This window comes from Chiloscyllium plagiosum, unplaced genomic scaffold, assembly GCF_037043375.1.
Source record: "Chiloscyllium plagiosum isolate Xiang-an unplaced genomic scaffold, Cpla_swu_hap1 HiC_scaffold_6, whole genome shotgun sequence".
NCBI lineage: Eukaryota > Metazoa > Chordata > Chondrichthyes > Orectolobiformes > Hemiscylliidae > Chiloscyllium > Chiloscyllium plagiosum.
The window spans coordinates 90,859,949-90,871,956 of record NW_028270144.1 but is presented as its reverse complement, the minus strand read 5'-3'; the positions used below and the strand labels follow the sequence as shown (position 1 = coordinate 90,871,956).

Here is a 12,008-nt window from a genome sequence, read left to right as displayed (position 1 = left end):
GCACTACCAAAGCAAGCTAGTCTGCCTGAAGGAGAGGTTGCCAATATTGAAATCCACAGAGCCAATCCCTACATGGAGCTAGGTCTGAGTATTGTAGGTGGAAATGAAACCCCTTTGATAAATATCGTAATTCAGGAAGTTTACCGAGATAGTATCGTTGCAAAAGATGGAAGGCTTCTTTCTGGTGATCAAATATTGCAGGTAATGAGATTAAAAATTGTTTATGCAATCTATTTTTAATTGTTTGAAAGTAAATGAGGCTCAGTATGAGATGTGGTTAAAGTAAATATTCTTGCTGTGTTTTGTAAAGAACACTTTCTCCATCTATCAACTGCCCTAACCAATTTCCAGTTAGGAACATCAAAATAATTATTTTAATGCTCCCTTGGATACTAGAACAATTGTAAATTTAATGTAATTGCCTTATCATTATGGTGAACTATCATTCTGAATATCTGGACTTGCCAGGGACTTATCCAATCAATTAGAAATTACCTTGTCAGCAGATTGTTACTTATAGCAGTATATCAGATGAGGTCATATCTACTATTGAATGCTTTCATGAGGAGAGAAATAGTTGAGTTATTAAACCTTCCTATTAGCAACTGCATATTCAATCTCTCTCACGCACTCATTTAAGCCTTTTTTTTCATTCGTGGGATGTGGCTGTTACTGGCGCAGTCTGCATTTATTCCCCACTCCTAATTCTCTAATGTCTAAAGTCATAATTAGGTCACTCCCGATCACGATGGCAGATTTCCTTTCCTAATTAATATTAGTGAACTGAAAGGGTCTTTATCACAATCTTCACTGTTAGGCTGCCTTTTCTTCTAGATTTTTATCAAATTTCACCATTTGCACTGGTAAGTTTCAGCCCATGTCCCTCGAACATTAACCTGGGGTTCAGGATTACCATTCAAGTGACATATTAATCATGCCACTCCCCCACCCTGCCCCAACTCTTAACTCCTAAAATCTAATTAAAATTTTACAAACATGTTGAAAGCTGACCGAAAGGTATTTGTTCAGCAATTGAGGTTTAAAATATTAACCAGGCTATAAAACCAGATATTACCCTTTGAAATATCCAGCAGCCTTGAAACTCCAAACTCCAGTAATAGTGATTTTGATCTTTAAGCATGAATGTACCGGTAGCATGTATTCTATACAATTGTATGTTTGTTAAAGCAGTTCTGTTTTTCTCTCAAGATTTAGATCCAAAAATCAGTGTTCAAACGAGGAAACCAAGACATAAATTTACAACTTTGCCTAATGAAGATTGGTCATACGTTATTGGAAATAGCTGATTTTCTGACTTTTCCTTTTGTGCCAGTCAAACCTAATGAAAATTTACTTATTTTTTGCACCACACCGTGATTAACTCTGCGCTTTGCTATAATGTATTTTATCAGCCGCACTCTTACTCATTCATTCAACCATTCTATAGCCCTTTGCTGTCTGTCGCATTCTCCTCACTAATTATTTTCCCTGTATGGGTTGGAGGTTGTAAATTTGATAACCTTTTGCTGACAGTCAACTCAGTTGTCCAGATGGCTAGTGTACGGTTCAGAACCACGCCAGCAAGGCTGGTTTGATTCCTGTTCCAGCTAAGATAGATTTGAGAGCTGGTTCCTTAGTCTGTCGCTGAGAGTAGAGACAGTGACAAGTCACCGGGACAAAACCTGCAAGAAAATGATACAGGATTACAAGGCCATCTGTCATTCTGTGGGATTGTGGCTGATCTAACACTTATGTTCACTTTCCTCCCCTTTCGCGATAACCCCTGATACATCTACTGATCGAGAATCTCCCTATTTTAGCCTTAAATATTCCTTTTTATGGCAAGGAGCTCCAAAGATTCACAACCTTCTGAGAGAAGAAATTCCTCCCCACCTTAGTCTTAAGTTGACGCCCCTTAATTCTGAGACTATGCCTTTTTGTCATATACTGTCTCACGAGGGGAAACATCCACTCAGCATTTGCTCTGTCATGACCCTTCAGAAATCTATATGTTTCAATGAGATCACCTATCATTCTTCTATATTCCAATGAATAGAGTCCCACATTTACTCGTAAAACAATTCGGAGGAGAAAGTGAGGTCTGCAGATGCTGGAGATCAGAGCTGAAAATGTGTTGCTGGAAAAGCGCAGCAGGTCAGGCAGCATCCAGGGGACAGGAGAATCGACGTTTCGGGCATAAGTCCTTCCTCCTGAAGAAGGGCTTATGCCCGAAACGTCGATTCTCCTGTTCCCTGGATGCTGCCTGACCTGCTGCGCTTTTCCAGCAACACATTTTCAGCTCGTAAAACAATTCCTCCATCCTCAGGATCATCCTAGTGAACCTTTTCTGAACTGCTTAAAATGAAATAACATATTTTCATAAATAAGGGGACCAAACCTGCTCACAGTATTCCAGTTGTGGTCTCATCAGCACCTTGTACATTTGCAATAAGGCTTCCCTACTCTTATACTGTAATCCTTGAAATAAGGGCCATATTCTGTTAGCCTTCCTAATTATCTGCTGTACCTGTGTACTAGCTTTCGGTGGTTTGTGCACAGATATCTGCAAGTCCCTTTGTATTGCATATTTCTATAGTTTTCTCCATTTAAATAATACGGTTCTTTTTTATTCTCCCTTCCAAATGAACAAAATCAACAGACAATGAACCAAAATCTTACCTTCAGACTGAACACACATGGTATGAGATATATGTAAGCTTCATGAGGCAATAATTGATATATTTTGTTGTGCTGATCATGTTTTTGTTAATGTCATGTAAGCATGAAATAGAATGCCAAATGTTTTTCAACTTTTTTACCAGGTAAATGGTGTTGATATCAGCAATGTACCTCACAACTATGCTAGGTCTGTGTTTACACAGCCTTGCTCTACTCTACATCTCACTGTTCTAAGGGAGAGACGCTTTGGTGGTCGAACAAGTATCTACCCTGATGGCAGCTGCATGAGAGAAAATGGCTTACATGTGACTTTGTTTAAAAGAGACTCTAGTGAGCAACTTGGTATTAAGTTAGTTCGTAGGACAGATGAAACAGGCATCTTCATCCTGGACCTTCTGGAAGGTGGTTTGGCTGCCCAGGACGGGAGATTGTGTAGCAATGACCGGGTACTCGCCATAAATGGACACGATTTGAAGCATGGAACACCTGAAGTTGCAGCTCAAATTATACAGGTAAGATTACTTTAGTGCATCAGATGTGTGGGTGTATATATAAATGTTTGGCTTGACATTGCATGGATGTTAATCTCCATGCTGCAGTGCTGTTTGATCAATTACAATAATAAAACAAAAGTATAATTTTATGTGATTGGAAGATTTACAAAAATATGACCTGATTTCATAATCGAGAAGCAAGAAGAATGTTGTGAAGTAAAACTGGTGCAGCTATTGTTCAGGTTTTTAATCTTGATTTTTTTTCTTGTTAGCATATTTTGTGCTCATGAAGCTAAGAGATATACATGCTGATGAATTGTTCTCTAGGTCCATGATACTGAGTGTTGGTCTTCTAGAATTCCCAGAGCAGAATAAAGCACACAAAATGATCTGTAGAACAGGGTTGGTGCAACTAGATGCAGATTGAATCTTACTTCATTATGTCCCTACATGAGTTCTAACATCAGCAGAGCAACTTGACATTTCTTACATTAACTATATTGGTTCAATCACTCTGATACAGTCACTTACTTTCAATAAATCTGCAAGGCTGCTAAAGTTTCAACACTTACATCATAGTTTCTTTTCTCTTTTTCAGTTGCTTTTAAAGGCTTAATGTAGTCAGCTGTGGAGCTTTTATTGATACAGTTAGAATCATTGTTGAATGGAATCTCATACTGTGTGCTTGGCTGAGTTTCAAACCCTTTAATCAATTCTACACATCAGTTGTTTATACAGTTACAATTATGCATTAGAATTTCATTACAACCATTTGCCAGTTCTCAGCCCATTTATGAATTTTTCTCAGCAAGGTTTGTTGACACAGATGCTGAAGAGACTGTGCTTGGCTATGTTGGTGATTTATGCGGAAAAAAATCTTTTTACAGTGTGGAAACAGGCCATTTGGCCCAACAAATCCATGCCAACCTTCCAAAGGGTATCCACCCAGCCTCATTCTCCTACCCTATTACTCTACATTTCCCATGACTAATGCATCTAACCTACACATCCCTGAACACTATGTTAAAATCACACAAAACCATGTTATAGTTCAACAGATTTATTTGGAAGCACTAGCTTTTGGAGTGCTGCTCCTTCATCAGATGGTTGTGGAGTATAAGCTCATAGGACACAGAATTTATAGCAAAAGTTTACAGTGTGATGTAACTGAAATTATATATTGAAAAAGACCTGGATTGTTTGTTAAGTCTCTCATCTTTTAGAATGGGCATGTTGGTTTTAGTTCTTTCATATGTAAATTCCAGGACTTTCTTGAAGTTACATTCTCAAGTGAACTTTAACAATAGGTACCATGTTGGCTCAGATAATGCATTGAAGGTGTAAGGCTGTCTGTGCCCCAATGTTCAGACTGACTCTAATCTAAAAAAGGGACTTCACAGAATCTTACATGGATTCATGTAGTTTTTGAGCAAAATAAAATGTAATTCTTCAAGTACAAATTCACATGTGTGTATGTGCATGCGGGTCTTTGTGGGTGGGTGGGGGGGGGTGTATGAGTGTTTGTGAGAGAAAGTGTATACGTGCGTGCATGTGTGTGTAGTGCAGTGAGATGATTTGTAGTGTGACACGAACCCAAAGGCTCAGATCAAACAGATCATTGTTTGCAGCAAACTGCCCAGCTTTCAGGACAACACCATACAGCCTTGTCATAGTAGACGATGCAAGACGTGTCAGAGTGTTGACATGGCTACCACCATTACACATGGGGACACCTCCCACAATATGCGTGGCAGGTACTCATGTGACTTGGTCAACATTGTCTATCTCATACACTGCAGGCAAGGACGCCCTGAGGCATGGTACATTGGTGAGACAGGCAACAAAGCATAGTGGCTGAGCAGAGGCTGATAGCCAAGTTTGGAACCCATGGGGATGGCCTCAACCAGGACCTTGGGTTCATGTCACACCATAGGTAATCCCACTGCACCATATACACACACTCATTCTCTCACTATCTCTCTCTCTCTCTCTCTCTCTGTCACTCACACAGACACTCCTACAGGCACACACACATGCACATGCACACGCCTACAGACCCATACACTCAACCAGACCCTCTCTCATACGCTCATACAGACACTCCCACACTCATACAAACACCCTCTCACAGACTTAGATCCCTTTACACTCACACTCACTCACATACAGATGCACACACTCTCTCACAGACACTCATACCCCTGCTTCTGGATTAATGGTGCTGGAAGAGCACAGCAGTTCAGGCAGCATCCAAGGAGCAGCGAAATCGACATTTCGGGCAAAAGCCCTTCATCAGGAATAAAGACAGTGAGCCTGAAGCGTGGAGAGATAAGCTAGAGGAGGGTGGGGGTGGGGAGAAAGTAACATAGAGTACAATGGGTGAGTGGGGGAGGGGATGAAGGTGATAGGTCAGGGAGGAGAGGGTGGAGTGGATAGGTGGAAAAGGAGATAGGCAGGTAGGACAGGTCCGGACAAGTCCTGGGGACAGTGCTGAGCTGGAACTTTGGAACTAGGGTGAGGTGGGGGAAGGGGAAATGAGGAAACTGTTGAAGTCCACATTGATGCCCTGGGGTTGAAGTGTTCCGAGGCAGAAGATGAGTCGGTCTTCCTCCAGGTGTCTGGTGGTGAGGGAGCGGCGGTGAAGGAGGCCCAGGGCCTCCATGTCCTTGGCAGCGTGGGAGGGGGAGTTGAAATGTTGGGCCACGGCGCGGTGTGGTTGATTGGTGCGGGTGTCCCGGAGATGTTCCCTAAAGCACTCTGCTAGGAGGCGCCCAGTCTCCCCAATGTAGAGGAGACCGCATCGGGAGCAATGGATACAATAAATGATATTAGTGGATGTGCAAGTAAAACTTTGATGGATGTGGAAGGCTCCTTTAGGGCCTTGGATGGAGGTGAGGGAGGAGGTGTGGCCGCAGGTTTTACAGTTCCTGTGGTGGCAGGGGAAGGTGCCAGGATGGGATGGTGGGTTGTAGGGGGGCGTGGACCTGACCAGGTAGTCACGAGGGAACGGTCTTTGCAGAAGGCAGAAAGGGGTGGGGAGGGAAATATATCCCTGGTGGTGGGGTCTTTTTGGAGGTGGCGGAAATGTCGGTGGATGATTTGGTTTATGGGAAGGTTGGTAGGGTGGAAGGTGAGCACCATGGGCGTTCTGTCCTTGTAACGGTTGGAGGGGTGGGGTCTGAGGGCGGAGGTGCGGGATGTGGACGAGATGCGTTGGAGGGCATCTTTAACCATGTGGGAAGGGAAATTGCGGTCTCTAAAGAAGGAGGCCATCTGCTGTGTTCTATGGTGGAACTGGTCCTCCTGGGAGCAGATACGGCGGAGGCGGAGGAATTGGGAATACGGGATGGCATTTTTGCAGGAGTTAGGGTGGGAAGAGGTGTAATCTAGGTAGCTGTGGGAGTCGGTGGGTTCGTACTCATACCCCTGCACACACACACACACCCACATGCGCATGCGGACATATAAGTTTGTGGAGTGTATTTGTACTTGCAGAATTTCATTTCATTTTGCTCAAAAACTGCATGAATCCATGTAATATTTGGTGAAATCCATTTTTGAGATTAGAGTCAGTCTGAACATTGGGGCACAGACAGCCTCACACAGGGCACCTCACATCCTTCAATGCATTATCTGTGCCAACATGGCACCTGTTGTTAAAGTTCAGTTGAGAATGTAACTTCAAGAAAGTCCTGGAATTTACATATGAAAGAACTGAAACCAACATGCCCATTCTGAAAGATGAGAGACTTAACAAACAATCCAGGTCTTTTTCAATATATAATTTCAGTTACATCACACTGTAAATTTTTGCTATAAATTCTGTGTCTTATGATCTTGTACTCCACAACCACCTGATGAAGGAGCAGCACTCCAAAAGCTAGTGCTTCCAAATAAACCTGTTGGACTATAACCTGGTGTTGCATGATTTTTAACTTTGTACACCCCAGTCCAACACTGGCACCTCCAAATCCTGAACACTATGGGCAATTTAGCATGGCCAATTCACCTAACCTGCTCATGTTTGGACAGTTAAGCCAATAATATTATTTCAAATTGTTTTTCAATGACTGTTTATATTGACAGTTTTGTGAGCTTCTCCAATATCTCCCAATATTATTACAGATCATGTGTGATCTATATGTTATGGATTCTGACTGAATTATTATTGATGGTGGGATTTTATGGGGGTATCGGGAATGAGTGGTATGCAAACATTAGAGGGCTGAGGAGTTATGTAAGTTTAGAGGAGAATGGTTGATGCAGGGAGGTTCCATAGGTGGGGAAGATGAGTATGTTGGGGAGTCCATTATCACCAGAATAGGTCCAATATTCCACAGAGCACAGACAAGTGTTTCAACCTAGCTGCCTTGCCAACCTGCCAGTTTGCCCTCAGGGTTGCTAACAGGAATGCCATTCTTGGCTCCAGCCCATTCCGATTGTCCATCATGAAGCTATTGTGGGCAGGCACTGATGTGTTTTGGGCTATGGCCAAATTCCCAATTCCCACCTCAAAGGTATGCACCCAGTTCTTGCATTTTGGGTATCAATTAGGAGTTGAATTGGTCCTCCCAAATTCATATTGACTGGAACGCTTACAACAGCCAGAAAAGGTTTTCATTGCAATCTGGGTCTAATTTTTATTGCATTTGAGATAAAGGTCAACCTAATGGATTATAATAATTTCAAGGCTTACTTTTTCTATCTTTTTTATCCCTCAAGAGATGCTTTTATTTTAAGAATTAATGAATAGTATATAAAATAAAATAAGAAATGTTTTATTTCCATGTTTATCAGGCCAGTGGCGAGAGAGTTCATTTTGTTATCTGTAGAACCACAAATGAACAGCTTTCTAATGTTATTCGAGAGTCAGGATCTCTCACAAGTAATCAACATTTGCCCCAACACACACAGCTCCTGTATCACAGCAGACTGAGTTCTCAAAAGGTGAGTGAGAAAGTAACTCAGTTATGAATCTCATTAAAATGCATGATTTTATGTTAGTTGAACATGTTAGATGTTAACTAATTAGCTGCATTATAAAAATGGTTTTGAAATTATCTCTATTAGCTTTAGTATGCTTGACAATCACTTCAATTAAAATTATTTGCTTCAAATTTATAATCACCCAAGATAATATTCTTTGTCCATTAGGAATTATTTTACAGTTCCCAATATGATACATTTCATTGCTCAAATCTATGGTGATCTGTGGAATACCATTATATTCTTGAATATTATTTTTGAACCCGCCCAGCAGAATAACAGAACTTCTGTTAAATTTTCTTGTCGTCTTAATTTTGTTAGAAATGCCGACACCTATGACTGTAAGCAGTGTTTCTAGTTTTGACAGGGAGAATGGGCCAGAAAAAGGAAACTCAGTAACTAATGAGATCTTGTATTGACGTAGCCCCTTTAAATTGGGAAAGTGTCCGAACACACTTCACAGGACTTTTGTCAAACAAAATGTCACACCAAGCCATCTAAGGAGGTGCTAGAACAGGTGACCAAGAGCTCAACAGTGTTAGATTTTAAGGAATACCTTAAAGGAGGAGAAAGTGGAAAAGAGGTTCAGAGAGGGAAACCAAGAGCTCGATGCCTAGACAACTGAAGGCATTCCAATGTAGGAATGAAAGTTGGTGATTTGCAAATGGCCAAATTAGAAGAGGACAGAAATGTTATAGGACTGGAAGCATTCACGGCCATGGAGGGATTTGACAGCACGAATGATAATTTTAAAATCAATGCATCACTGGCCTAGACGTCAATTTATGTCAGCAGTGCACAAGTGTAGATGGTAGTGAGCCAATAGACCTTGGTGTGAATTAAGATACGTACTGCCGAGTTTTGTGTGAGCTCAGGTTCACAAAATGAACAAAGTGAAAGGAGCCTTGAAATAAGTAAGTTTTGAGGTAACAAAGGTTTAGCTGAGGCAAGGGGAGACCGACAATGTTATGAAATAGAATTAGTTGACCTTAATGATGAAGTGGATAATGAGTTAGAATTTCATCTCAGTGTCAAATAGGACAACAAGGTATTGAAAGATTTGCATCCGCCTCAGGTAGCAGCCGTGGTGATGAATGGAGTTATTGGCTAAAAGATTGACTTTGCAATGAAGACTAAAACGTTGCTTTCAGCATAGCCAATATTTAACAGAAGGTCATTTTGCTTACCCAGCGCTGGATGTTGGAATCACAGTTCAACAAAGAAGAGGCCATGGTGGGGTCAGAAGAATTAGTAGTTGGTAGAGCTGGATGTTGTTAGTGTACTCGTGAAGCTGATGTGTTTTCAGATAATGTCACTAAGGTGCAGTATATAGATGAGAAATAGGACAGGATCAAGAATAGATGTTTGGGCAAATTTTCAGAGGCAACAAATGTTTCAGAGGAAAGGTTAATGATGGACATTCTCTGGTCTACTATTGGAAAGCTAGGAATAGAATCTACAGAGGGCAATCTCACCCAGTTCAACTACATTAAGGAGGCTTTGGAGGAGGATTATGTGGTCAACCCCAAGAAAAGCTGCAGATAGTTTACTGTGCCATTAGAATCCACCGTTCAGTTTCTTTTATTTGTTCATGAGATGTAGGCATTGTTGGCTTAGTTAGCATTTAATTCCCAGAGGCCACTTAAGAGTCAACAACATTGCTGAGGGTCTGAAGGCACATATACCAGACTCAGTAAAGGTGGCAGATTTCCCTCTAAAATACAGTAGTGAATTATATTGATTTTTACAACAACCCACAGTGGTTACATGGTCACTAATAGGCCAGCTTTTAATTCCAGATATTACTGAATTCAATTTTCACCATCTGCTATGGTAGCTTCAAACTTATGTCCCCTGTATATTAGCCTGGCATTCCTCGGTTACTCATCTAGTGACTTTGCCATGTTGCCAATGCCTCTCCTCCCCTGAGTTAAATAAATCAGGCGTAAAAATAAGGTGCAATACAAATAATTCAGAATCAGTGAAAATGTATTCATGATGATTTAAATAAAAGCAAAATACTATGGATACTGAAGGGTTCTGAAGAAGAGTCAAAATGGACTCAAAAAGTTAACTCTGTTTCTCCCTCTGCTGCCAGACCTGCTGTGGTTCTCTTGCATTTTCTGTTTTCATTAACAATAACTGCCTGTTTTGTCATTAACATTTTAAAACATTTAATGAAAGCAGATGTTTTCCCTGTTTCCTCAGGACCTGTCCCAATGTGTTACTTGTCAAGAAAAGGAGATCCATGTAAAGAAAGAGCCTCATGAATCTTTAGGAATGACAGTAGCAGGAGGACGGGGCAGCAAAAATGGTGAATTGCCGATCTTTGTCACCAGTGTACAGCCACATGGCTGCCTCTACAGAGCAGGGAGGATCAAACGTGGTAAGACTACACACTGGCCAGAGCTCCACAGGAACTTCATTGGTGATTCAGTTTGATATCTACGTTAAATAGCATACTTGTTAACATTATGCAGAGTCAGAATTGACCAAATTTTGCTTGCTTTACTTAATCGTAGAGCTTGAGAGCAGTTCCAAGAAATTACAATGCTGACTAATCCTTTTCTCAGGATTTTTTGTATCTATGAATTTCATTTTCTATAACTTTTGCAGGCCTGGTAAAGTGTTGGGCAGATTTACCACTGGCTGGACGGTTTTTATGTCAGTGTAGATGCAACGCACAGAGAGGCCCACCAGCAATCCCCATCATAGCAGACTCAGAAGGAATTGCCCAGGAAATTGGATTTTCCACTGGGCAATTCCTCGCTGCTGGGATACCTCCAAAACTCTTCATTTAACCAGAAGCTTTGGATAGTCCTGATGAAATTAAGTAAAATAGTTATTAAGGAAAAGTTAGACTACGACGATCTATTGTGAGATATTGTGTTTTAGTTTATTTTTACTAATTTACTCACCGGTTCACTATAAAACAAACCCCATACTTACTTTAGACTCTCCCATATACAGAAGCCCCAAACCCTTTGCACCTGCACAAGAGGTTTAGATGACCTAACCCCGTCCTGCTGCCAGTTCCGAAACCCCAGTCCTGACACCCACATTCCCTACTCACCTTCTCCTCCACCACAAAACCCAGCCTGTCCTTGCACCAGGACACCCTAACTCACTCTAAAGAGTGCATCATTTATCTTCACTCCTTGCCACTTTGCAACATAGCACAAAGCCCACTTAGCATCCTACCCACTTGGCAACATACCCAACTAGTACTCTACTCCCTCCCCAGCTGGCACCCCACTTTCCTGGCTCCATACCTATTTAACACCCAGTACACTCCCAGCAGCTGTCAAAATGGCTGTCAGGAGATTACATTTGTGAATATAGATGCTGACAACTGTGAAAAGGGGCATGGTTTGCCTTCCTCTGACAAATCTGTGCTATGAAAGAACTGTCAGATTGGAAGTAAAAATCCACATTCCTATGTAAACCAGACCAGGTAAGGACAGCAGCTTTTCATACCTAAAGGACATTAGTGAGCCTTATATGAGAATTTGACAATGGTTACATGGTCACCTTTAGATTAGCTTCTAATTACAGATTTCATTAAATTCCAGCTTCACCATCTACTATGTTGGAATTTGAACCCATGTCCCCAGAATGTTAGCCTGAACCTCAGGATTCCTAGTCCAGTGATGTTACAACTGCACTACTGCCTCACCCAACATTTTTTGAAATTAAGAACAGGGAAAGAAATTGAGTAATCCCACATCCTACATTATTATTGACCATGCTTTGTTTTGAATGGTTGCTTATGATTGACACTTGAACTTTTTCTTTTGTTAGTGCTATCTTTCAGGAGTTGTTGTATAGGCTGATAGAGCATTCATTTCT

At 41.3% G+C, this 12,008-nt stretch overlaps 1 protein-coding gene across 5 annotated transcripts in view; it reads left to right on the top strand.

Annotated features, from left to right (window-relative positions):
- Positions 1-12,008, top strand: part of lnx2a (ligand of numb-protein X 2a) — a 112,643-nt gene that overhangs the window by 88,424 nt on the left and 12,211 nt on the right. For 4 of the 5 annotated variants that reach the window (XM_087988195.1, XM_043692005.2, XM_087988196.1 and 1 more), the window contains 4 exons: positions 2-201; positions 2,823-3,191; positions 7,971-8,120; positions 10,368-10,587. In XM_087988195.1, the coding sequence (XP_087844321.1) occupies positions 2-201; positions 2,823-3,191; positions 7,971-8,120; positions 10,368-10,587 (939 nt within the window). The remainder of the gene's footprint in view (position 1; positions 202-2,822; positions 3,192-7,970; positions 8,121-10,367; positions 10,588-12,008) is intronic. The other variant, XM_043692006.2, reaches the window with a different exon arrangement.